A 27,884-nucleotide genomic window follows, 5' to 3' on the forward strand; every position below is an offset into this window, starting at 1 on the left:
AATGACGATGCCAGTGGCCTCCCCCAGTCTATCACCTCAAGAGGAGCTGTCAAAGTAACAAACGACACATTTTTAGGTCACAGGATTACCCCTTAGCCAGGCCCTCTCGGTTTGATTAGCAGTTGCTTTTCCTCTTAGTGTCTTTCTTCATCTTCTTCCCCTTCTTTTCATTTTCTTCCTCTGCCCCTCTCATCAATAAAGGTCACCGCGTCAAGGAAACCGCTTCTCTGGGAAGAATTTAACAGTATCCTATTATAATCACATCGTCTTGTTCAGAAGCAGGTGGTATTACCTGTCAACAGGGTTTTGGACTTAGCAAATAACTGCCACCCACCTCAGCTGAGGCTCCCGGGCAGATAAAGTGACCAAAGGAGACAGCCCTCTGGAGGCCTCAAAATCTCATTTTCATTCCCCTTGTGGAAAAGAGACTGACTTTATTGACAAAGACGACTGAAAATTGCTTGAGCGTTCCAATACCCAGTCTGCGCTGAAGCAGAGAGACAGTGTGGCGGAGGCGAGCGCCCTGCTCCGCAGCAGCTCCATCGAGCCCAGCCGGGCCGCCTCACCAGCCTGTGCATATGCGGACCAGACTGGAAGGAGCCTCCAGCCGTCCTCAAACGCAGCCCATCTCCACCTCCACTCCCAGCCGGCTGGGGCCTTTCCTGGATCCCAACCATAAATCAACACGAATTCAGGCAATCTCTGCCAGAAACCAAACTCACAGACCGATTCAGGGGCCTGGAGGTGGGACCTGGGCTAGCTCGACATTCCCACTGGAGTGCTCTGTGGCTTGACTGCACATTCCAGGTAAGCCACTAGATGTCACCACCGTTGATTCTTGTCCTTCTTCCCAGGTCCTGCAAATAAGGCAGTCCCAGGGGCTAAGGGAAGTCTATACAGAATTCCACCACCACCACTGGGACCTCAGGGCTGCCTTAGATGCCGGGGCAGTCTGAAGCTCCTTCAGCGGGCCTCTCCGAAACCAGTTTGCGGCTCAGACCCCAAACAGCTGAGCCGAAAGCAAAGTGTGGACAACGTTAGCCAGAGCCACTCCTCACTCTCATGACAGATGCCCCCCCCTCCCCCCCCCGCTCTACCTCCAATCCTTCCTAGCCACCATCGGTCACTGGGTACCCATCTGGCTTATTCAGGTCCTCAGGAAGAAATAAATTAATATGTGTGCCTCGTAGCACCAGAGATTTTAGATGTCAATGTGCTGCGGAAATAATGTAGGTCTGTTGGCTTTTAGCAGAGAATGAATGACAGATAGATAATTTATGATGATTCTTGAGATCTGAACTATAATTATGAAGTATTTCTAGGTGTATATTCAGGATGCAAAGTGTAAGGAACCTAGAGCTAATGTTAATTTATTACTGACAGCTGTATATATAATAATCTATCATGTCTTTTAATCTTACATTCCTTCTGACTTACATCAAGCAATCCTTTCATTCATTAATAAAATCAAGCCTTGCCATTATTCTTAATGATGAAGTCCCATTTTGAATCCAGAGGACTCCTATAATTAAACTCCATGCTTCCATATACCAGACATCTGAAGCTCAAAAAAAAAAAAAAAAAAGATAAATTGAACTTGTTTTACGGGCAGGACGAACACATCAGAAACATGGAGCCCACCTGCCCACGGTCCCAGTGGAGCTAAACAGAAAGTCAGGGGAAATGTTTGTGTTTATCTCAGTTCACGCCACCACTCTGATTTTTCCTCCTCTCAGCCCCCCGCCACACCTCCACAATCTTTCCTTTTTTGAGGCAGTATATTCAAAGAATTTTTTTTAAGGTCATGATAAAAATTGCAACTAAAAGAAATACAGGCTAACACGTCTCCTCCAATTTTCTATGCTGTGCCAAAGACTTACACGATTAATCCTGTCAAAAGGAATCTAATCTAATCTTATTACACCAAAGACAAGGTGTCCTTTGTAAGTATCCTGGCTGGGAACAAGTTGGTCTTCTCAAGATTCTTTTTTTTTTTTTAAGTTTATTTATTTATTGTTGACAGAGACAGAGACAATGCGAGCAGGGGAGGAACAGAAAGAGAAGGGGAGAGGGAGAATCCCAAGCAGGCCCCGCACTGTCAGCACAGAGCCCAAGGCGGGGCTCAAACTCACAAAACCATGAGATCCTGACCTGAGGTGAAACCAAGAGTCAGATGCTTAACCGACTGAGCCACACAGATGCCCCTGTCTCCTCAAGTTTCAACGGGTTCCGTGTCTCACTCAGTTTACAGCCAGTCATCACCTCGGCAACTCGCTACTGCGCTGCCCTTAGCTCTCCCAAAGTTTAAATGGTGCTCCAGTGTAAGTTGTCAAGCAGACCCCCTGGTCACTTCCCAGGCTACTTGTTAGAAGCAAAACCTTAACCTCATCCACTAATTAACAATCGCAAAGTGGAATAATGAGATATGTAGAGATAAGATCCAGTTATCCGGGTCATCTCTCATCTGGAGACAGAATCCGATTCCAGTGAGTAGGCGCTGGAGAACTGAGTGAGCAAATTTCCTATCTGCAACACCAAATCTTACTAGGACTGGTTAATTAAATCATGATAAATAACATCCCGTGGCAAGTGGAAGGTGCTCAAAAGAGTTGGGTGGGATGACCACAAGTTCAATGGAACCACCTCTGAATGTCTTTGCAGTCCTCTGACTTAAAACGTCCCCTGTAATTTTCTGGAGAGCTCTCGTACAGGAAAGAAAACTACTGAGGTTTTTCTCCACTGGCTTTTTGAAGTTGCCCACGTTTTCCTATTGGATTCTGCGTCTCATACCTTCTCTGTCTTCAGGAATGAAGGTTCTAATTCTTTCATCAGCATTGCCGTCTGACTGTAATGGTGTCTTTCTTTAAATTTTTTTTTCAACGTTTATTTATTTTTGGGACAGAGAGAGACAGAGCATGAACGGGGGAGGGGCAGAGAGAGAGGGAGACACAGAATCGGAAACAGGCTCCAGGCTCCAAGCCATCAGCCCAGAGCCTGACGCGGGGCTCGAACTCACGGACCGCGAGATCGTGACCTGGCTGAAGTCGGACGCTTAACCGACTGCGCCACCCAGGCGCCCCTGTAATGGTGTCTTTCTATTGGTTCTGCCTCTTCCTGCTACTTCGGTGTAGGGAGGAAGAATGCCAGTCAGCAGTGTGGCTACATCATGCTGCAGTAACAAACAGCTCCAAACCTCAGTGACCTCCTCACCCTACATATCCATTGGGGGGCGGCTGGGGGCTCAGCTTGTCATTGCTACTCTAGAATGTACGCTGATAGGGTGGCCACCATTGTGAACATTGCCAGTCATCAAGGCAGCAGGAAAATGGTGCTCTGGATGTGAGTGCACTGGCAACTAAATGCTCCAGGATGGGGGTGACACATCCACCACACGCAATTCATTAGACGGCACCAGTCACTGGCCACACCTCTGAGCCAGGAAGTTCTGTCGAACCTTGCTCTGCATGAGGGACATTGGGAAACAACTGGCGTATACTGGAAAAGAATACCACAGAAACTTCAGACAAACCAATTTATCTTCTTCCCCTTCTTTAGAAGTTCCTTATTTTCCCTAGATTACAATTCCTCCGCTTTGTGTTTAAACTCTTCCCCGATCAAATAATTCCCTGACTTGTGTCCACTTTCAGATTCATGGACATTACAGTTATTGCTGAAGAAAACGTCCTCTTCAGATGGTTATAAACTAAGATTATATGTATAGCTCAAGGAAAGGAAAGAAATTTGCACATTAATTGCTTGTTCTCGCTTTCCCCTTTTCATGTATTTCTGGTTTTCCTTGTTTTTTTTTTTTTCTTTCACCCTTCCATGGTAGTCTCCTATTCAATCTCTTTTATTGAAAAAAAAATTGCTCAACACTTTATTTTTTCTTCTCCTTCCTTAGCTCTTTGGCCCAATCAGCAAAGGAGTCTGTAGAATAGCAGAATGCTAACTTTGCTGGTTTCCCAACCCCCCAATTCAGGTGAATTTGAATCCTGAGACACAGTAAGGAGAATTACTGACCTGTCTCAACAGTGACTAAGTTTTGCTAGATATTTCTCCCACTTGATAAGTGAAAGCCCAGCCTGCTGCAAAAGCCTCTAAATGTATCTGGAAGTCCCCAAGGGCTATCTCAATGAACAATGAAGGACTATCTCCATTGGGCTTGCTCCCTTCCTACTGCTCCTGGCCCACCTAGTGAGTCCAGACCCAAACTCCCTGCTGTGTAGTTCTTAATGTACCAAACAGTCCAGTGTTCTCTGTGAAGCTGGAGGAAATGCTTCCCTCCCTTTGTATTTTACTCTGTTCACAGTGGAACTCAAACAAGGCTGCTTATAACCCTGGTGTGTATGCCACCCATAAAAACAAGAGCCAAATGACCAACACGATGGTGCCCTCAGAAAGACTGAGCTTGTGTCAGGCCACAACCCCTAGGATGTCTTCTTTCCCTGAAAATCTTCTCGCTCTCAAGTAAACAGATGACCCAAGGCTAGCCCTGCCCCTCACCAGTCACACCTGAAGTCCAGTCACAAACCTAGCTAGGACCTCTACATTTTAGCCAAGAACACCACAAAAAACATGCCCAACAAGCACAGTAACATATTCCTGAGCATAAGGCTGACAGAATGCCAGTGCTGTAGGTGAAAAGCCAGTTAGGGAGGGGATGGGGTGAAGAAGCTAGCCCACGGAAGATTTGGGCGACGTGGGGAGAGACACTGACTTCTAGGCCCAGGTGACCATTGAGAGGGCAACGCAGAGGCCTTGGGAAGTCGTCTACCCAGACCCGTACCCGCCCAAGACTGGGTAGCCCGGGCCGCTGGGGTACCTTCGTGCCCGCCCAGCCCGAGAGCCCCGGGATGCCCATGGGCGGGGCCTGAGCATCGCCCCGCCCCGCCGCCCGCCACTCGGGTCACCTGACCTGCCCGCGGCTCACGTGATCCGTTCCCAGCGCCGCCATTTTGGAGCTCCGGATGAGGAGGGGAAAAGCGGGGGAAAAGAGGGAAAAGAGCCGGGAGAGAGGTGGGAGAGGACGAGGGCGAGGGCACGGCCGGGCTCCTAGCCGGCCAAAGGAGGCTCGCGGAAGCAGCAGCCGCCGCCCGACCGCAGGTACAGCGCCCCGGGGCCGCCCCTCCGCCCGCAGGTAGCGCCGCCGCCGGCCATGTGCGTCCTCCCCTCAGGCCTCTACCGGCGCCTGCTTCCTCTTCAGCGGGCCGACACCGCCCGGCGCTCGCCACTTGCCCCAAGTTCCGCGTCCCTTTCCAGTGCTCTGCGCAGCCCACGCAGCCCACGGCGAGGCCTGCGGAGACCCCTGGCTTGCCCTGCCGCGGGGGGTGGGGGGAACCTGCCGCTCTCCGCATACTGTCACCAGCCTGGTCTGCAGGCGGGCCTGCCGAGGCGTTGCTTCCTTCTCCTCTGCAGTTGTGAAAGCGCTTAGGCCAACCGCTTAGGTCCTCACCACATCTGTTGGTTACTTTTCTCAACCCCTGATCGCCCCAGCCCTTTAACCAATTCTTGATGTAGGAAAAGCTAGTACAGAAAATCCTAGCCTTCTGACCCTATTACGAACCTTTTCGATGAACTGGTCTCTCGATCACTGAGATCAGTGGGAAAATCTCCCACTCTTCAGACCTACGGGCATCCGGAGGGAATGGTTTGTGTGGAAGGCTTGGATGATTAATTAGGCGGAGGCCGTCATCCCAACCCGTAGGCGATCTTTTTAGTTACTGTGGTGGGCTGTAATTTACTATCAGTCTGCATCTCTTTTATCAGGCAATTACTGGATTTATCACCTGCTTGAGCTTGTACTTTCTTCAGTACTCCGCTTTGACTCAGTGTTTGGATTGCGTTATTGATTAAAAGAGAGAGCCTGGCCCTTCATTCCTTTACCTTACCAACTCGTTTGAAATTAACTCGAAGGGAGGACCGGAGACGTGCTTTCTGCCCTGGCAACGAACTGTTTACTTAACCGTAATCGATAAGATAGCTGCATTCTAGGTGAAAGGAATAGGCTTTATTTGATCTTTTAGATTCATCCTAGCTAGTATAGGAAACTGCAAAGAAATGTAAGACCAGAGCAGGAAACTGCGTTGGAAGATATATAGGTCAAGCTACTGTGTCCTATCTTTTCCTGCCCACTGTGCTTGCAAAATCATCCTTTAGATGGCTTTTTGGGTTAAGATTAAAATGGCGATATGCAATTTATTGTTCCTTATTCATTAGAAAGTGTTATCAGTAAACAGTAGTATTTTGAGTCAGTTAAATTCTGAGCTAAAACAAAACACAATTATTGAGAGAAGTTTCCAGAGCAATTTTTTTTTCTAACTTGTACAAAGTGGTAAAGTCTGCTTGCTAGATAAATTATGTAAAATTGCAACACATGATTGGGTTGCATGAACATTCCTCTGAATGTCTTTTTGACATAGAATATTGGGGAATTTCTCACTGCCAAAAGAAATCATTACTTTGTTTCACCAAGAAAGAGAAATGTTTGATACTATGTACTTTCATTCTTGGCCACAGCTGAATTCTGAAGATTGGTCCAAGGGACTGTGTTAATTTCAGGAATTGATTTGAAAGACATTGGCTCTGCCTCTTAACAGCCATGTAACCTTGGGTAAGTCACTGAAACCACACTGAGTGTTTCCTTATTTGTAAAATTGTGTAACACCCACCTGGCCTGTTCCAGAGTTACGAAGATCAAACAGGCTAAAACGTTTGATATAGCCGGGCTGTAAGGGGCCAATTCTTTTCAGTATTGATTTTATGTATTTGTCCTCATTGAGATATAAGAAAGAAATTGGTGTCTTAAGAAAGGGGATTTAGAATCAGATAGTCCTGGATTCCAGTTCTTAAACCAGTTATTGCTTTACATCTGTGATCCTCAGGTTCCTTACCTGCAAAAAAGAGGCTAGTATTACCAGAAATTCATGAATAATACACAAAGTCTACATAGGCACTGCCCCCTGGATGGTGAGCACTTCAAGGACAAGGATTCCTTCTTACTTGTGTAGTCTCCAGCACTGTGCTTGGCACATTATAGGTGCTCAATAAATGTTAAATCTTAATACTGGTTAATGTTAGTTAGACCTTATGTCTTCGTGGTCTGCCAAATTAGCTGCCAAATTAGAATATTCTCCCAGGCTAGATGCCAGCTAAGAAATTTTAGATTATAAAATTCATGTTCTTGCGATATTTACACTATATTTTTCTTAGTGGCAGTTAATCACATTAAGCTAAGGAGATTTTAATTCAAATGAATCATAGCTGACATTAACAAGATAAATCTATAAATAATGTGTAAGCAATCTAAAGGTGATTTTTTGTAGGCAGTTTACAATTCAGGGACATAACAGTTCATATCTTTGCCTAGTTGGGAAAGAACAAATTTTTAGTCTGAAAGAAAAGGTTTTTTATAACACTGAACTGCCTTTGCACATGCACAGAAAATTACAGCCTTTCTCCAGCCCTACTCAGGCTCACATGAATTGTTCAACTTGATTTTACTTATGATAACCATACTCTATAACTGAAAGGAACTAATTAGATATACAAAGAAACCTAGTAGTAATTATCAGGAAATAAAGACAACTGAAATAATTTGGTTCTTTTCTTGGGAAAGACATTAATTATAAGCTTTTGCCTTTGGAATACAGGTCTCCCCCACTTTTTACAGTTTGCCTTCTGCCACTTTGTGCTTTTTTGGGGCGGTGGGGGAGAGAGAGGACGAGAGGGGAAGTGGGGAAGAGAGAGAGAGAATCCATGCTGAACATGGAGCCTGACACAGGACCCAATCTCACAACCCTGGGATCATGACCTGAACCAAAATCAAGAGTCAGACGCTCAACCAACTGAGCCACCCAGGTAGCCCCTGCCACTTTGCTTTTATGAAAGACATACGTTAGAACCTGATTTCTCTAACTGAAAGAAATCTAAAGATTTCAGTCTTACACCAAAGGCAAAAATAGTTTCCAATGTTTGTTTTGCAGCGAGCCATTAATAGAGGCAGCACGTAACCCAAGCAGCAAGCGTGGCCCCACCAAGCTCCTTTCCTGCCCAGGAACTGTACTCGGAATCTCTGCACCAAGGCGCCAGAGCTTTGAACTGCGTCTGTGAGCATCTGTGCTTTATCTCATTTTATCGTGTGCGCTCATTATTAGCAAGATGTGTTCTAAAATATCAGAAAAGCCTAAGAAAGGTTATTTTGGGTTTTTTTTTTTCCATATAAATAAATGGTAATTCCTTTTTCACTTTACATCATTTCAGCTTCTGAAAGATTCCATAGGAAGGTTCTACTTTCAGATGGCCAGAGAAACCTGTCCTGTTGTCTAGGAAAGAGTTAGGACTCAGTGGGAAAGATTCTAGAACTTTTCTGGTTTGGGATACAACTTATATTTATTTATTTGTAATAGTTTGATATATTTTGTGTAATGTGGTTATGTCTAAAGATTCCAAATAAGAAGCTTCCTACTTTGGTAATGCCTCTAGGCTTTACTCTTTCTGTAAACCTTCTTGTTCAGCCATGTTGATCTTTTCACTAACTGCTAGATGGAAGGTTTATTCTCACTTTTGGAAACGTGATAATGTTGTGGCTCTTTTCCTTGTCAGTCTTACCCTTGTGTTGACAGAATTCCAAAAGAGAAAACGATGCATTCTAATTAAGATAATTCAAGGAGGACGTATTTACAAAAATACTCATAATAAAGGCGTTGGACTTGTATAGACAAACCACAAGGATAATGCAGTTATCTGGAGGTAGCAGCATCAGAAGGAAGAGAGGTATCAGAACCAGGAGAGTTTTGTAGAGCCCCCTGCCTGAAGAGAATGGTCTTCCATTGAGAAACATGGCCAGTCCAAGCTGACCTAGAGGGAGGGAATTAGGGGAATGAATATCCTGATTTCACTATGCTGCCTCCTTCTGATCTCCTCTCATGGCTCCCCATTGGCATAACGCAATCAGAAACCAGAGGGCATAGGAGCCTACTGATGTAATATACCTCCTGGGGCAGAGAGCAGAGTGGAGGAAAGGAGGCAGTGAGCCCAGAGGGACAAATGGTTGACATCTGGCGCGGCCGTCTTTTAGAATACAGTATACGTCTTACCTCTTCAAAAACCTTTTGCTTACTTTCCTAGACCAAAACTAGCTTTTCGGTTTGTTAGGATTTGGTCATTGACTGTTGCCTTCTGTTTTACTTTGTGTACTGTTGTTACAGTATATAAAAGCTGTTAACTTCTTTTTAACTTCTAAACATGTTTGTCCTATCTATTCAACTCCGTTTTAAACCATTAGTACTGTGATTTTAAATTTTTTTCCATACTGTTTTTTTAAAAAATGTTTATCTATTTTTGAGAGAGAGAGCACAAGCAGGGGAAGGGCAGAGAGAGAGGGAGACACAGAATCCGAAGCAGACTCCAGGCTCTGAGCTGTCAGCACAGAGCCCGACTCAGGACTTGAACTCATGAGCTGTGAGATCACATCCTGAACCAAAGTCAGACAGTTAACCAGCTGAGCCACCCAGGCACCCTGACACATAACCATTTTTTCTGTAACTTTTTAGTATGAAAAGTTGTAAATATTTACACAAGTAGAAAGAATAGTGTAAGGAACTCCTAGACACTTATTACTAAACTTTAATTACAAAATTTGCTATTCTTGCTTTATTCCTACCCTCTTCACCCACCCTGACCATGTACTTGTATTGATCACGTGAAGGCCATCGATAGTATGCTGATGATCATAATCTGTGTTGTCGTCATTATTGAGCCACTGGGATTGTGTTTGTACCCTTATTTTCATCTCTCTTTTTTTTTCCAAATAAATTTTACTTCACTTGACATAGGATCCCATATGTATGCACATTGGTGGCCTAAGAGAATTTTTTGTGAAAATTTAAAGAGTTGGCCTTAAGGTCACAGGCCTTCCTCCCTGTGTATACTTTACTATGAACTGTTCATCTAACCCTTTCTAAGAGAGACTTTTGTTTTAATGAGATTTAACTCATATATCGATTCTGCCATGTGGACCCAAACTGGTTTTTCAGGTGTTTCTTGATGTATTTTATGTTGTCATATCTGTTTTATAGCTGCCATTTCTGTACTTATCCCCAAATGTATGCAGCCTCTAAAATGAGATACTTACATAAATGTTCAGGGAAAATTGGAGCATCTGCTGCAAATTTCCATTAGCTCTTAATGCCTGAGCAGACACAGCTTTTCAAATCTGAATGTTTTGTCAGTTTCTTTTGTATTAGTTTTTTTCTTGAGATAACTTGAACTCCTCCTCCTCTTCATTCCACACTCTTTTTAAGGTGTGCACTGAAATATCCACAGGGAGTAGTTGCACTGCTCTCTTTCCTATTCTGTCATTAGGTAAAAGAGGGACCACGTGAGTCACCTTTGTAACCCTGTGGGTACGCAAAGTCTGTTGAGCAAATCTTCACTCGTTAACCTGCGGACTATCAATCAGCCTATATGGATGTCATATTTCATGGAGGAGGAGACCTTAGATCTACAGTAGACCACCAAATCTTGGGCAAGAAATTGAATGTTCGAGGATTTCTGTTATTAACAATGATTTAACTAATTCCCATTTAACAATTGAACTGAAAGAAATAAAGCCTTAAGTGAATGGTCCTAAAGTGAAATCATTAGTCACAGAAACAGCCACAGCTCCCCTTGGCCGAAAAATTGTGGAATTCTCAGGCAATAAGGTGACTTAAGACGTCACAAAGGATTTTCCTAAAGAAACAAGTTGTTCCCACACTGGTCCCTCTTTAGTGATTTAAGATGAGTGTAGAGATTTAAAAATACTGTTTTTTCTGTTTGAGAAAGATGGAGAGGAACTACATAGTCTTTTGAGAGGTAATGACCTCAGGTTGTTTAGAGAAGAGAGCGGCTAAAGGGCCGCAGTCACCCAGACTTCTAGGTCTGTGGGAGCTGGGGTAGTGGTCATCGTTGTAATGGCTGTTGGGTGCATTCCCTGCCACGAGCACAGTTGGACACGGAAAAGAAACGAAAGCTGATCCCATTGGACAGAGTATCAAGAAGGAGGGAAGAAGCAGTACTAAAGCCGAGAGTAAAATGTTTGCATTTTTGCCTGATGTGGCCCTAGATATAGAAAGTTTGTGTGCCAGAAAGAGCAGAAAATAAGAGGAAAAGCTCTAACTGCTGCCAAGAGTAGATACGGGAGGGCTGGCACTGCAGCTGGTCAGAGTGCTGGTAGGTCCAGCAGGAGTTCGGTGTGATCTTGGCAGGGGCTCAAGGGCCCTTCCATGTTGATTCAGCCACCTGGGGGGAGGGAAGCCATGATTCACCTCCTAAAATAAGAATTCAGAGCCTGTGATTGAGGTTTAAGAATAGTATGGTCTTTGGTCTATAGCTGGTGCCACTAAAAATTTTGCTGGCATTTATTGAATGTTGTGAGTAGGACTCCAGAATGCACCTAAAATGTGGAAAAACAAAACTTGTTGCTGGAAAAAAGCCTAAACTGAAAAATGTGATCCAAGTCAACAAATTAATCTCACTTTGAGCCAAAGGAAATGTTTGAAATGAAAGTACTGCCAGGAAATAGAGGATTCAAGATTTAGGGAGAAAGATATTGTGAGTATTTTTTGTTTTATGACTTCCTTGGCTGTAATGCATTGCTGGAACTTACAGAGAACCCCTTTTAAGGACTCTGAATATTTAGACCTGAAACACAACTAGAATGTCAGGTCTTTTTCCTTCTCTGATGCCCCTTTCCCTTTCAGGAAAATGAAATTACATATATCCGTGCATGAGTAATAGTTGACCACTAATATGGCCTCTAGGAAAAAACCACAGCGTTGTTTGTGGTTTGTCTTCAGGGAAATCAATAGAAGGAAGTAAAAGAAGGAACTGGATCATTGCTTTTATGTACTTTCGTTTGCATTGTACTTCTCAAAATTCACTCTGCCATTTACAAGAGGTTACCAGACTATCTTTTCATAACTCCAAAGATTTGGAGTGAAAAAAACAAATTTATGATTTTAATAATAAGACTATAATTATTTTTGATATAAGTAGTTGTCTCCCAAGAATTGTGTCAGTCATGTGTTAGTTTTGTTTGTTGGTTTTGTGGTAACTTGAGGTGGTTCCACATACCCTGGGAATGCTTGTGTCCCTTCAGTCAAGGAATAGCAGTCCTGTTTTTTTGTTTTTTGTTTTTTTGGCATTGCACGAAAGAGAGGGCATACTAATTGGGTCCAGCTAGATGTCTGGGGGAAAGAAAGTGAAGAAAAAAGGATATGCATATTGTTAAAGTCATTTCCAAAGAAAGAAATAGATGGAAAGATCATCCTCAGTCTTGATAGGGGATGACATTCTCTAGAGAAGTTCCAAGCAGTTTAAGTCTCTGCTGGGGATACAGGTATGCTGATAATGGAGCTCCCAGGTTAGAAAATAACTGAGATTAGCTTAAACTCTTAAGAGTAGCTCAGGTTTCCTATAATTGCATTCTTATAATACCTCTAACCCGATATTTCTTTCTGTTGTATATTATCCTTTCTAGATATGGAAGAAAGCAGCAGTGTTGCCATGTTGGTGCCAGATATTGGGGAACAGGAAGCTATATTGACTGCTGAAACTGTCATCAGTTCATCACTGGAAATTGATGAACAAAGAAAAGTTAAAACAGATCCATTGATCCATGTTATCCAGAAGTTAAGCAAGATAGTAGAACATGAAAAGTCACAAAAATGTCTTTTGATCGGGAAAAAACGCTCACGTTCAAGTGCTGCAACGCACTCTTTTGAAACCCAAGAACTTTGTGAGATTCCAGCTAAAGTAACCCAGTCCCCTGCTGGGATCAGAAGGGCTGAGATGTCTCAGATACATTTTACCCCTGGCTCTCTTGCCCAGAACGATGGGAAGACTATGTCTTACCAGTGTAGCCTTTGCAAGTTTCTGTCATCATCGTTTTCTGTGTTAAAAGATCATATCAAGCAGCATGGTCAGCAAAATGAAGTGATATTAATGTGCTCAGAGTGCCACATTACATCTAAAAGCCAAGAGGAACTTGAAGCTCACGTGGTAAACGACCACGAAAACGATGCCAACGGTCACACTCAATCCAAAGCCCAGCAGTGTGTAAGCCCCTCCAACTCTTTGTGTCAGAGGCCCACAGAAAGAAACCATGAAACCATTTCTGATGGCCAAACGCACGCTGCCCAAAACGCACCCATGGCAAAAATGGGTAAGAGGAAATGGTATGCGTATGAACAGTATGGCATGTACCGATGCTTGTTTTGTAGTTACACCTGTGGCCAGCAGAGAATGTTGAAAACACATGCTTGGAAACATGCTGGGGAGGTTGACTGCTCCTATCCGATCTTTGAAAATGAAAATGAGCCCCTAGGCCTGCTGGATTCTTCAGTGGCTGCTGAACCTGGTGGGGTGGATGCAGTCGTCATTGCTATTGGAGACAACGAACTGAGTATCCACAATGGGCCTTCAGTACAAGTACAGATTTGCAGCTCAGAACCGTTATCCTCTTCGTCTCCTTTAGGACAGAGTGCAGAAGGTGGAGTTCATCTGACTCAGTCAGTTACCCTTGACCCCAGTGAGGAAGAGATGCTAGAGGTGATATCTGATGTGGAGGAGAACCTGATCGCTGATAGTCTGCTTTCATCCGCACAGAAAATCATTAGTAGTAGTCCCAATAAAAAAGGTCACGTTAACGTGATAGTAGAACGTTTGCCAAGTGCTGAAGAAACTCTTTCACAGAAACATTTCCTCATGAATGCTGAAATCGAAGAGGGAAAAAACCTGAGCCCGACAGAATCCCAGATTGGGGGTGAAGGAAGAGATGAAGTTTATCATGCTGATAAATGTACTGTTGATATTGGGGGGCTGATCATAGGCTGGAGCAATCCAGAGAAGAAAGACAGTGAGTTAATAACCAAAGGACTGGCTACTGATGAGAATGCCCCACCAGGCCGAAGAAGGACAAATTCTGAGTCTCTCCGACTACACTCGTTAGCTGCAGAAGCCCTCGTCACAATGCCCATAAGAGCTGCAGAACTGACAAGGGCCAACCTTGGGCACTACGGGAATATAAACCTTTTAGATCCAGATACCGGACAAAGGCAAGTGGACAGTACGTTGGCGGCTTATTCTAAAATGATGTCGCCACTTAAAAACTCTTCAGATGGATTAACTGGTTTTGACCAGAGCAACTCTACGTTGGTAGCACTCCCAGAGGGTAGGCAGGAGTTGTCAGATGGGCAAGTGAAGACGGGTATCAGCATGTCCTTACTGACTGTGATCGAAAAGTTGAGGGAAAGGACAGACCAAAATGCTTCCGACGATGACATTTTGAAAGAGCTGCAGGACAACGCCCAGTGCCAACCCAACAGTGACGCAGGTTTATCGGGAAGCAACGTGGTGGAATACATCCCTAATGCTGATCGACCCTACCGCTGCCGCCTGTGTCACTACGCAAGTGGTAACAAGGGCTACATCAAGCAGCACTTGCGGGTCCATCGACAGAGACAGCCCTATCAGTGTCCTATCTGTGAGCACATAGCTGACGACAGCAAAGATTTGGAGAACCACATGATCAACCACTGCAAAACAAGAATATACCAGTGCAAGCAGTGTGAAGAATCGTTTCATTATAAGGTAAGCATCAGTTCGTGAAATCATTCGGAGAACCTTAGGCTTTTTAGAGCAAAGAGGGAACTTGGCAGAGAGTCCAGCCATCTCATTTTATAGATAAGGAAACTGAGGTGAGGCCTAGGAAAGTTTGGCAATTTGCCCAGGGGATCCCAACTAATTAGTATTAAAATTGGGACTGAAATCTAGGTCATCAGGATTGGTGTAGGATTGTTTTCCCGTCTGCTTCCTCCTTAACAGTGTCTGTGTTTATTGCTTTTAGTGTTTTAGCGTGTATATCTTTTTTTAAACGTGTTGATTTTAAATTGCAAGGTAATTTCAAGAGAATGTACAGGGGAAGGACTTAACAGTTGATTTACCCAGATGTAATCCTACATCGATGCAAACAAACTCCATCTTCCATGTCCCCAAAATGCAGGTTGCTCGCTTCAGCCACACAACCAGCCAACAGTAATCTGTGTCCTTGCGAGAGGGAAAGTGTGCTATGTTGGACTTCATGACAGACAGTAAAGTGGAAATAGAGCCACATGTGTTTAATGGGCAGTTTAAGGGACTGTAAGGATTTTGACCGTGATTTTCATCCTATGTACTACCTTAAAACCAACAACCAGCATGAAATGCTGTTTTCCTAAAGGAAACAGGATTCATTGATCATTAGTTTAGAACTTTTCTTCTCCAGTGTTGCCAGTTGACTGTCTGGAGGGCAAAAAAAAAAAAGAAAAAAGTGTCCTAAAAGGCTAACTGGGATGTAGACTTCTCTCAGCCTTTGAGTCTGAGATTCACTGCCTCCTTGGATTGCCCTCATGGTGTTCTGAAGTGGTCTCAGGCTGCTAGACAAGCAGCACATCCAAATGGGCTGTAAAAGCAAGTTCCAGAAGTTTCTTTTGTTCCTGCACTCTTGATTTGTGGGGGTGGCGGTGAAGGAAGAAGATATCCATCAACACGTTAGCTGGTGTTGAAAGGCAAGAATTAGCAGGAGTCCAGCAGTTACTGGTTGGATTTATTTTTGTGAAAGCATCGGGTTATTCCAAACGTTCTGCTCTTCCCTCCTCCGGGCCTGCCAGTGGTTCAGTAAGCACGCACGTGCCGTGCAGAAACCCCTCTGAAGATAGTGGGGGCTTGCTTTTGGAGAATGCAAAAAGAACTGCCTTTTTGATGAGATTGTGATTTCTCCAGTGTATTTCTTTCCGTAAACTGTCGAATAAATCAGATAATCTTTTAGCACATTTGGTTTTAAAATATTGGTAGTGTGTTCTAGGTACCAGGCCATGAAAGCAATTAACTGCTTCAGCAGTCTCTTAGTAACAGTGCAAGTATATTTATTGAAAGTTACGTGGGACTATTTCTCAATTTTTTAGAGTCAACTGAGGAACCATGAGAGAGAGCAACACAGCCTTCCAGATACCTTGTCAGTAGCAGCTTCTAATGAGTCAAGAATTTCCAGTGATACAGCTGATGGAAAAGGTGTTCAAGAAGGTATCTGCATTTTTTTGACTAGCGTATTAGGTTTTTTAAAAAGCCCTTAGTTGTCATGTGGGTTATTTTCAGGACTAAAGCCGCATATGTTCTCTATTTTCATACTGTGGATGTGAATGAATCTTACCTGTGTTCCTGAGGTAATTCTGAGCACTAAATGAAATGCTATATTAGTAAGTAGTCAACTGTGTAGGTAGATAACACGTTGAAATTTATGCTGCCCTATAAGAGCCAAGTACATCACGAACCCTTGGGTGACACCCCAGCAAGCCAGGGAAGCTGCAGTGTGGAAAGCAAGCCCTCCCCTCTCTCAGTACCAGTTGACCCACTGAGAATATAGCAGCTTTTGCAGATGGCAGGGCCCCCACCTCAAACTGTAAGTGAGGCTTCCTGCTGTGATCTTATTCTTATCCAAGTATGACTGCCAGATTTCATCTGCATTATTTAAGAAAAAAAAAAAAAAGCCAAAAAAACAGAAGATCTTTTTGTGTACTAGTTAGGTACCAGTCGGCTGAGTTTCTGCTAATAGGAATATTAGAATCAAAAGATTTAATTAGAGTTCCATGAAAAAGCGGATGCCACATCCGGAGAATGAGGGATAAAGTGTAATAAGCTGTGCTTCCTTGCATCAGCTCTCTTAAATTGATATACTCTAAATGTCTCAAGTGCGGTACATAGTGTTTATGGGAAATAAAACATATTGGGGTGACTTTCCTTTTTAGATTTCCTAAGAATTAAAGTTAGAAACAACTGCAGAGTAAAATGTTTTACCATAATGGTTCATTAAATTATACCCCAGAAAGCATAACTGATTCAAGAATGTTTCTGAAAGAACTGATTTTGACACCACTGTAGCACCAAAATTCCCTTGTCAGACAGATGTCATCCCTGTAAAACTACCCAAAACAAAAGGAGTTTATGACACAGCATCTGTTTCTGCAAGAGATGGCTGAGCTAAAACCGTTTTGTTTCCTTTTTACAAAATAGCCCTAAATGCCTCCTTTTATTTTAATTCATTATGTTTCCATATCCCCTTAAAGGAGACATTAAAACATTTGATGTCATTGGACCATAAATCCCTAATGAAGGAATAAAGTAAATACTACTCAGCGGCACCACCTGCGTGCGCTTAACACTAGCGGTGGAATGTGTCTTTTCTAGCACCGTCTTCAAAAGCGGTAATTTATAAAACTGTCCAAATGGGTTAACAAATCAGAACTCACAATTTTAATAAAAAAGATTAAAATGTCAGCTCAAAATTAAAGTAACCAGTTTGAGCTTTACCGTGGCGGCATCTGTCCACCATATTCCATTTTACGGCATCTTTTCTTTGTGCGTCCTGCTGTTTCTTGTGGTTGAATGTATGGGTTTTAAATTGCTGCCATGTCTGTTTTTCTCTCACTTCACTCCATTTGCTTTTCTCTGTCATAGTGGTCCAACAATTCAGGTGACTGATTACCGCCTGCACACTTACACCGATACTTGATGAATTCAGTATTAGCACTTTTGAAATCTGGTTGTTGAGCCAAAAAACAAGTGTTTAGCTCACAAACAATTCGTGTTTTACTCTAGATTTTTTAGCCTTGTAGTAAACTTACTGGACAAGTTGGGGGAAGTGTGCCTCAGTGGTCCCCAGCCACTGCCCATTATGATGGCACAGATAACTTGGGACAGGTTTTTGACTCAGAGACCCAGTGTAACAGCACTTCAGACATTGTTCTGCCAGAAGGCATGGCGCACCCATTCCGAGCTGGATACCAAGCTAGGTGCAGGGAGTACGGCGAAGGCCTCACTGCCTGTAAGAAACCCAGCCCCGGAGGAAGACAGAACCGTATGACGGCTGTGTCGGCAGAGAGCACACGTGCTGTGTTAGAGCCACGGGCAAAGCATTCTCATATGATGTTCCTTCGCAGACATCATTAATGAAATCATTCGTTATTGCAAACATACGATTCATGAACCCCGGGGGATGCAATGTAGACAAAACGCACAGATCCCTGTCTTCAGGGAGTCTACAGCAAGGGACAGGTCAGAGGCCTGACACAGACCTGCATGTGACGTACAGACTGCAGCGAAGGAAGAATAGAGTTCTCCTAAAGCTTACCCAATAAACCATGCTGGGAGATTCTAGAATTTCCATCCTGTAGATGAGAAAACCAAGTCTTCAGGAGGTGAAATGCTTTGCCCACAATCATCCTGGTACTAGGTAGAAGAGCAAGGATGAAGCCCAAATTGTTGAACTTTAAATCGTGTATTCTTTCCATTGGAAACAGTTGCTCGAAGTAGCACAGGCTCTCGTTCTGTGCTATATTAAGTTTTTCCATCTGTCATTTTTATTAGTTGTCATTGATCTGTAATATTTCTCACACAAAACCATTATCCAATATTTCACACCTCATTTTTTTCAGGGTTTTAAAAAAAACTGTATTTGGAACAATGCCACTTATAATCAAGTCCAAGTTTTTAACCTAGCAATTAAGAGCGATACTTACATTATAATTATGATTAGAGTGTATATTAATGTTGTAGATGTATACCAGGAAATTAGGACATTTTGTTCTGCCTGACAAAAGTAGTTACAGGCGAAAGAGAATTTCAATTTTAGAAAGCTTAAATTTAACTTAAGAATTTTCTTTGTTAAAATTTCAGCGTGGGATTCTCTTCTGCCACCAATTTTACGTTTATGCACTGTGCGCTAATATTCTACCTAAGCTTCCTCGCGGCTCTGCCTTATTCTTCAGGTTTCCATGCTTGCTTTGTTTCTGAATGTAAAGCCATCAGCCTGTGAATGGCCCACAGACTTTGTGCTTACAGAAGAGTAAAGAAGGTGTTGAATATCTTCAGGAACAGTTTTACATGATCAAATCATTCAGCTTGTGTTGTCTCAGGCTTACCCTGATTTAAATTACCCAGCCTTGTTGGTGCAGAGTAAGTGTGGTGACATGGCCTGTTTCCAATCGGATCCATATATTCTGAATTTCAGAGGGCTTCAGATTCATGTTAGTGATAACATTTGTCCTTGTAATGTGTCAGTTTGCCAGGCATTTGCTACATTATATAGCACTTAATATTTGCAGTTTTAATATATAGCACTTAATATTTGCAGTTGTTTTTCCTTCCATTGTTGCACTGGTACCTGACATTTTTATAAACAAAGGAAACCCATAGGGTGGAAAAGCTTTAGGCTTTTTTATTTATTTATTTTGAGAGAGAGAGTGTAAGCGGGGCAGGGGCAGAGAGAGAGAGGGAGAATCCCAAGCAGGCTCCAAACTCCATGCTGAGCCCAACACCGGTCTCGATCCCACAAACCATGAGATCATGACCTGAGCCGAAATCAAGAGTTGGTGGCTTAACCAATTGAGCTACCCAGGTGCCCCAAGCTTTAGGCTTTTTATGTTGAGTTTTGTTATATATGCTATGTAGCCGTACTGTGTAATATTGTCTTATAGTGTTAGATCACAGCTTGTTGGCAAATCAGTGTTTCCTTAAGACAGTTTATCCAATATCAATTAGACTAACACTTTTCAAATTAACAGTATATCTCTGGTTAATTCAGCTGCTGCACAGTCAACAGGGCATCTGGCATCAGCTTATTTTATTGTAGCATTTTGTACAAGGTCATGCAGAAACCAAGCCAATGTATCTATATTTGCAGGTGAGATGATGTTCACTTTGTATCTGCTGATAGTCCAGTTGCAGGAGAAACTGGAAAACCATGTTCAAACTTGTTAACTTTATTAAAAGAGAAAGCCTTGTGGGAAATGTTGGTACAATGCGCTGTAAATATTCATTTACAGTGGAGATGCTGTCATTTCTATCTAAGTATGTCACTAAAGCTCTCCAATCCCTTGTCTAGGGAGTAAGTCTTCAGTACAGAAACAGTATAGATGTGACGTGTGCGATTATACAAGTACAACCTACGTTGGTGTCAGAAACCACCGGCGAATCCATAACTCTGACAAGCCATACAGGTAAGTGTGACGGTCATAGAGCTTTAATGCTTGTGTTAGAATATCTTATAGTAAAGGAAACAAGTAGAAATAGTTAAAGATTCATAACACTTATTTAAACACAGATTGTGTGCAAAGAAACTCACTACTGGTTTCATGAGTGTTTGTTAAGGAACATGAACTTTAAGCTTGGGTCTTAGGACAATAGGCATTTTGTCTAGTTAAAATGTAGGAAAATGTCTACTTCGGTCAGATATGTTTTCAGTTTCAGTTGGGTATAAATTATCGTAGCAGATTTTCAGTGCTTAGACTACAGTTCAGTAATTTGGTGGGTTAAGTAGTCAGTATTTCAGAAAAGATGCTTAAAGCTAAAATTCCCTATGAAAAACTCTGTGTTTGAAAATTAAGCTGTCATTTAATAGAATTTTGTTACGTGATTTTTCACAAAAGCCAATTCTAACACATATTTTCAGGAAATACAGGCCTTGTCAGGTGATCGAATAGAAAAGTAGAAATCATTTCTTAAGTAAACTTTGCCTCTTGAGAGAACGCACTGCGTGTTGTTTATGTCTGGTAAAGGTACAGACGTTTCTGCGGAAGCGTGTCCAGCTGCCACAGAGCAATCTGTTGCGCTTGCAGCCATGATGGAATGTCAGGTTCCTACTCAAAACTGACATAGTCACCATGACTAACTGTGCTAGGCCACGGGCATGAACTGTTTCAACTGCTTATCAAAATCTGCTTCACATTTTAACTTGTGTCCCCAGCCATGGTATGGGTATGACACAAGTAGGTGTGGGGGAGTCACAGTATTAGTAGCTAAATGAAGACTTGACGGACTATGCCTGAAAATGCCATTGTTTGACGCTCTAAGTGTGTATCTCTCTCTCTGTATATATGGCTTTTAATATATAACATGTGCTTAATTTCCTAAGCAGCAGACTTGTTTATAATCACTCTTCTTCAGACAGTATGTCCATTTGCAAAGACTCGTAATTCTGTGGAAGGTGTTTGGCCTTGCCTCAGTGTGTCTGTGTTTATTTCAAACACTGTTAAAACTAGGATCCCTAGTTTTCCCAGAGTACAATGAAGGCCATTAACCATTATTAATAGTAACTCAGTGCCAGAAAATACATATGAGAGTGATAGGTGGTATTTGCATGTATCATTTATGATTCGCACTAGAAAGTATTTAGGAGAACATTATGAAAACAGGGGACGCTAGTTCATCTGATAGGAGAAAGCTTTGCCTTTATATTTTGGGTGTCTTTATTTTTAAATTCAATGGCATACCATGCCAATTCATGTGATCCAGGCAAGAATAAAATTAGATATAGACTCTTCATTCAAATTCATTGAGAAAAATTTATTGAGCAGATAATTGTGTTCCAGGAGCTGTGCTAGGCTCTTAGACTGTAGTCATGATAAAAGGGATATCATCCCTCTGTCACGAACCCTGTAGACAAACAATAAACAAGTAAACTCTCAAGAATACAATTAGGATAAAAGAGGTTAATGATTGATTCCAAGTCTGTTGAGGAAAGTCCACATCTACTTGAGTAGGTTAGTCTTATAGCTTAAAGATTTATCTTGACAGTTTTTGGTGTCCTGGGGTGTGTGTTTTCTTATGTTCTTAAAACATTCACAGACTCCTAGGATTGGTTGTAATTGTCCTAAAGTCTTCCTGCCAGTGGGCAGTGCACTCTGAGAACCCTTTTCCTCTTAAAGCAGAGAAGTCTCAGCGTGTTATTTTCCAAGTTTATACACACTACACTTTGTCACTGGGTTTGGCTGAGTGTTTATGTCTCAGAAGAAATGTCATACATCCCCATTGCCTGTAAATATAACCAGCTTTTTCTCATAAGTCTTATTTTCCAACTGTCAAATCTTGTGACTCCTTTTTTAAATACTTTAAAATTTTTTTTTTCAACGTTTTTTTTTATTTATTTTTGGGACAGAGAGAGACAGAGCATGAACGGGGGAGGGGCAGAGAGAGAGGGAGACACAGAATCGGAAACAGGCTCCAGGCTCTGAGCCATCAGCCCAGAGCCCGACGCGGGGCTCGAACTCACGGACCGCGAGATCGTGACCTGGCTGAAGCCGGACGCTTAACCGACTGCGCCACCCAGGCGCCCCTAAATACTTTAAATCCACATAGGATTTGCAGTCTACAGAGCACTGTGAATTAACACACTGTATTACAGTATGCTTCTAGGATTTTCTGTTCCTGGTCATAAACTTCGTTTTAAGCTAAGCTAGTAAGCATAGCCTTCTTGAGATCTAATTTGATCTAAGTTATCACAGTAGTTTTTCTGGCTTATTGCACATAGGCTTCATTCAGTTTTGCTGCCTGGTACACTTACTGGTCAGAGTTTGGGCTTATTTTTCTCAGAATCCATACCCTACACATTTCTGATTACCTACTTTTTGTTAAGGAACATACTCACCGGGAGCAATGGTGAACTCTTCAGAGTTAGAGTGCCTTATTGCACAACTTGTAGTCTTTGCACAAAGGCAGAACAGGTGTGGTGTGTGTTTGAATGTGCCTGCTTTGTAATAGATTTTCTGCAATATTTATAACTGTTCTTTGGTCATGCCTTTACTTTTTATGTTGCCATTCCAATCCTTCACAGAACTTGTTGTGTGATCTGGGCAGTACATTTTCATGTATAAGAACCCTGGTTCTGGGGACAGATAGTCTCGGGATTGAATCTGAGCTCTCTGACTTATGGCATTTGTTACCTTGAGCAAACAATTTCACCCTGCTATGCTTGGTCTTGTCTTTTCTAAAATGAGGATAATTAAGACACCTGCTTTACAGGGTAGATGTGAGGACTAAACTAAACAGCATACGTGATGTACTGGCACAAACTAAGCACCCAGTAAGTGGTGGCCATCTAATACTCATTGGCCTGGCTTCTGTCCTCGTCCCCTCCCACTGATTCATTGTCTAACACCACCCCCCACCAACCCCCTAAAAATGCTGTTTACCTCTCATTTTGGAAAACAAAGCATAATCCTGTTCCTGGACAGACAGACATAGCTTATTTATTTTACAAAAGGGATGCTATCCCCAGGTAGAAGTATTGTCACAGCTGAGGTCTCCGTGCCGTGTTGCCTGCCTTGAAGGCAACCTAGTGTCCTGTGTAGCACTTCTGCTTTATAGTCTCAGGCCTGGGCCACGGACCTCCTTTGCCCAACTGGGTGACCTTGTGGAGGTTATTCCAAGCTAAGCCTCCTTTCCCATACAAAACGGGAGAATACTGCCTAGCTCATGAAGCTCTGTGAGGATTGGATGAGGTTATGTGTATTAAGCACCCAGCATATTTCCTGGTGCATCAAAGGGGCTGGTTTTCCCCTGCTGCTCATGCAGTTGTACAGGCATCTCAGAAACTCTGTCCTCATTACAGAAGGAGAGCTATTTTCCATTCTTGTGTGAGGACAGGGAAAGATGAAAAAGGCATCATCCCGCCTCAGTCCTACCAAATCAGCAAACTTTGTTTTTCAGTGCTTTAGTAAGGAATGTTCTATGTAAAGCACATACCCATTATAGTTATACCTGATGTTTAGGACATTGGCCCCACAGTTACTAAAAGGTTCCTTTCAGGATTTTCAAACATTAGATCATCCTCAGTTTAGTGTTAATATTGCAGTTCTAGAATTCCCCCTGGTTTATATCCCCCAGTATCACTTTTGTGACTGGCTGGAGATGGAAGATGGGATGACAAAATATTTTCCTCAAGTTACCGAGTTTCCTTCTAACTATATGACATTGAACCATTTTCCCTTAGAAACACAGTTGTGTTGGTACTTCCGTTCTGAAACTCTACCATGGCACGGTGAGGGGTAGGTGCGACAACATGACGAAGAAGGAAATGGGCTTTGGCGTAAAGCACTTGGTATATGACCTGGCATGTATTAGGTGCTCAGGAAATGGTCACTGATAGTTATCTGTATACCTCAGTTTGCCTTATCTAGGAAATAGCTCTGGTTCTGTAAGTTTTTTGTACTTTGAAAAAAAAATGTATAATGGTGTTACTATGCTTTTTCTTCTTTAAGTAGAAAAGCTACCCACATAAGTATGTTGAATTTTTTAAGAGTCCTGTTTTAATACCTAGGCCAAAAATACCCAATGTTTCCCTAAATGTTTCAAAAATGTACTTTTAGGGGCACCTGGGTGGCTTAGTGCATTAGGTGTCCAACTTTGCTTCAGATCATGATCTCGTGGTTCATGGGTTCAAGCCCCACATTGGGCTCTGCACTGACAGCTCAGAGCCTGGAGCCTGCTTTGGATTCTGTGTCTCCCTCTTTCTGCCCCTCCCTTGCTCGTGCTCTGTCTCTCTTTCTCTCTCAAAAATAAATAAAAACATTAAAAAACATTTTTTTTTAATTTTTTTTAACTTTTTTTTTTTTTTTTTTTTTTGAGACAGAGACAGCATGAACGGGGGAGGGTCAGAGAGAGGGAGACACAGAATCCAAAACAGGCTCCAGGCTCTGAGCTGTCAGCACAGAGCCCGACACAGGGCTCGAACTCACGGACCGCGAGATCATGACCTGTGCCGAGGTCGGCCACTTAACCGACTGAGCCACCCAGGCGCCCCTAAAAAACATTTTTAATATACTTTTAGAGTTAGTTTGTTCATATCAGAAGCTAAACAAGGTCCAAATGTTGCATTTGATTGAAAACTCTCTTAAGCCTTTCTCTCTCTTTAAAATTTTTAATACTTTATAATTTAAGGTGGTATATGTCCTGAAAATTGCATAAATTATAAGTGTGCAGCTTGGCCAATGGGTCACATTCACTCCTCCTCTTAACTACTCAGACCATGAAATAAGCCATTGCCAGCCCCTCTGCAGCACTCTTCTCCGGGCCCCCAGGCACCAGCTCCCTTTCTCCTCTGCCCCTCCAACCATCTTGACTTCTAACATCATGTTTTTGCCTTTTTTTTTGACTTAACAGAAATGATATCATGCAGTACATAGTCTTTTTTTTTTTTTTAAGTTTATTCATTTAAGTAAGCTGTATACCCAGCACAGGGCTGGAACTCACAACCCTGAGACTGAGTCACATGTTCACATGTTCTTCCAACTAAGCCAGCCTGGCGCCCTGGTGCATATTCTTTTATATCAGGCTCATCATCATTGTGTGTAATGTAATGTAGAACTAACACCGTCCTTTTCATTGCCATATAGTATTCCATTGTGAGACTGGCAATTTATTCATTCACTCTACTAGTGATAGGTATTGGGATTATTGCCAGATTTTCCCGCTATTGTGAATAATGCCTCTTGAACATTCTTTTACGTGTTTTTGGTGTGTATATGAAATTGAGTCCATTTTCATTGGGTTTATACCTAGGAGTGAAATATCTGGGTAATAGGGCCTGCATATATATTCAGCTTTGGTAGATCTCAACAATTACCCAAAATGGTTATACCAGTTTACAGTGACTGTACCAGCTCATAGTCTGACCAACACTTCATATTGTCAGTCTTTAATTTCGATCATTCTGGTAGGTGTGTAGAGGTATGTTGTTGTGGTTCTGATTTGCATTTTCCTGATGATTTATGAGGTTGAGTATCTTTTTTGCCTGTTTGTGTACTATTGCCCATTCCCTTATTGGTTGTCTGCCTTTTTCTTACTGACTTGCAACAGTCTGTTCTGAATACAAGTTCCTTGTCTATTATGTATATTGCACGTATCTGCTAAACCATGGTTTGTCTTTCTACTCTCTCAGTTTTGTTTCTGACAAACAGAAATTCTAATATTTAATGTAGTCAGATTTATGAATCTTTTTCTTGTGATTACGGCTTTTGTGTCTTTATACTCTGAAACTGATGTTGATGTCTTTGAAATACCCTTGTAAGATACATGATTCGAAGAAAAATGTGTGCTTATAAAGTAAGGATTCTGATTTTAGGGATGCACATCAGCTGGGTCAAAAATATTGTGTACTTATATGTTAATGAGCCTATATTTTGTTCTAATATAGCACAAACACTAAGAGAAAAATTTTTTAAATCCAGAAAAGTTTTAAGCAGCGCGAATCACATTTTGGAATGACAGGGGTTGCCACTCAGTGTGGTCAGTCATTAAATAAAGTCTAGTCTTTGTTTAATATAAAAAATATTACGAGTAATAATAACCGTTAACATTTTTTAGACATTCTGCATGGACCAGACAGTGTGCTAAGCACTTGATTTGTATCAGCTTACTTAACCGTTACTTAGGAATGTTGCTATCCCAATTTCATAGATGTGGAAAGAGAGACTGGGTAGATGAAACTACTTTCCCCAGGTCTCCCAAATGGCAGAGCCAGGGTTTGAACCTTTGCTTCTACCGGCTGTGTGTCTCTGTTATGCCAGAAAGAACTCTTTGTGAGGCCTACTGCCACTGCATGCCATACTATCCCCAATTTAGTGGTATATTATAATGCAGCAGAAGTTTTATTAAGCTCAGGGTTTCTGTGGATCGGGAATTGGGGAAGGCTACTGTAGGGATGGCTTGTCTCTATTCCATAAGGTCTGGGCCTTTGCAGGGAAGACTTGAAGGCTGAAGGCTCCCTCACCAGCCTGACTGGTGGTTGATGCTGGCTGTTGGCCGGACCCTCAGCTGGGGATCTCAGCTGGAGCACATACACCATTTCTCCACGAGGTCCTTCCAGCTACGCTAGTGCCCCAAAGTGAATGCTTGGATTAGAAGTAGGCAAGCACTGGGGTGCCTGGGTGGCTCAGTTGGTTAGGCGTACAACTTTGTCTCAGGTCACGATCTCATGGTTCGTGAGTTCAAGCCCCACAGCGGGCTCTGTGCTGACAGTGTAGAGCTTGCTTGGATCTTCTGTCTCCCTCTCTGCCCCTCCCCCGAGCGGGCGTGTGTATGCACTCACTGTCTCAGAAAAATAAATAAACATTAAAAAATTAAAAAAAAAAAGTAGAAAAGTAGTCAAGAATGTTAAAAAAAAAAAAAAAATTAAGTAGGCAAGCACTGTATCACCTCTTATGACCTGTTCTGGGAAGCCACATACCATCACTTCTACCATAGTTATAGATTTCTTAAGTCTCTCTCAATCTGGAGGCATGTTGAGTTTCAGTTATTTTTCTTGGCTTGGGGGAAGACTCAAGTCTTTGAAAAACTTGAATTTATTTTAAGGAAACAGTTTAGCAGATAGTTTAATTTGGAGGAAAACAATATGTGTTGTTTCTAAGGGATGAACCAAAGGAGTTTGTTTTTCACAGTGGCACAAAGATTTCTTGGGTTCTTCACAAAATCTGAAGTGGCCATTTCTCTGGACCTTAGTTATTTACTCCTTTGAAAGCACAGGAAACAAATTAAATGTGGTAAGACAAACCCTACTGCAGAATTTTTATTGAAATCTTTTTATGCACGTTCAAATCCTTCTCAGGTCACTTCAGATCTTACAGAACATCCAGGTTCTGCTTTCTTTTACCTAATCCCCCAAGGCAGTCATTCCCAGTTGAAGAGACCTGGAGTAAGGTCCAAGTAAGGTCCCAGGTCAGGGGAATAGGGTGTTTGAGCCACATTCCTATTTTTCTGGGGTTCTGGGACTATAAAGTAACTGACCCATGAGCAGTAGGAGGAAGCCTATAGAAAAATTCAGTCTTAGGGGTTTTTTTTAGCCAAGAAAAGCATTGGGTTTTCTTGTTGTTTGTTGGTTGGTTTGTTTCTTTGTTTGAGAAGCACTGGGTTTTCTGATGTTTTTTCTCCACCATCAAGCAGTTGACTCAGTCATCAGCAGATACTAACTGGGGGTCCTGCAAATTTAATCCTATTCTAACACTACCAGGAGATAGCATTGGATCCCACTGGTTAAG

General features: G+C 42.4%; 1 protein-coding gene across 3 annotated transcripts in view; it reads left to right on the plus strand.

The window, feature by feature from the left end:
- The first annotated feature begins 4,921 nt into the window (after positions 1-4,921).
- The window catches only part of ZNF507 (zinc finger protein 507), a 46,457-nt gene continuing 23,494 nt past the window's right edge, over positions 4,922-27,884 (plus strand). The window contains exons 1-6 of one of the 3 annotated variants that reach the window (XM_030299623.2): positions 4,929-5,103; positions 6,517-6,610; positions 7,983-8,105; positions 12,521-14,631; positions 15,984-16,101; positions 19,958-20,072. In XM_030299623.2, coding sequence (XP_030155483.1) covers positions 12,523-14,631; positions 15,984-16,101; positions 19,958-20,072 — 2,342 coding nt within the window. In that variant the 5' untranslated portion in view covers positions 4,929-5,103; positions 6,517-6,610; positions 7,983-8,105; positions 12,521-12,522. Of the gene's footprint in view, positions 5,104-6,516; positions 6,611-7,824; positions 7,858-7,982; positions 8,106-12,520; positions 14,632-15,983; positions 16,102-19,957; positions 20,073-27,884 lie in introns of those variants that run through there. The other 2 variants (XM_030299624.1, XM_030299622.2) reach the window with 2 other exon arrangements.

This window comes from Lynx canadensis, chromosome E2, assembly GCF_007474595.2.
Source record: "Lynx canadensis isolate LIC74 chromosome E2, mLynCan4.pri.v2, whole genome shotgun sequence".
Lineage (NCBI taxonomy): Eukaryota > Metazoa > Chordata > Mammalia > Carnivora > Felidae > Lynx > Lynx canadensis.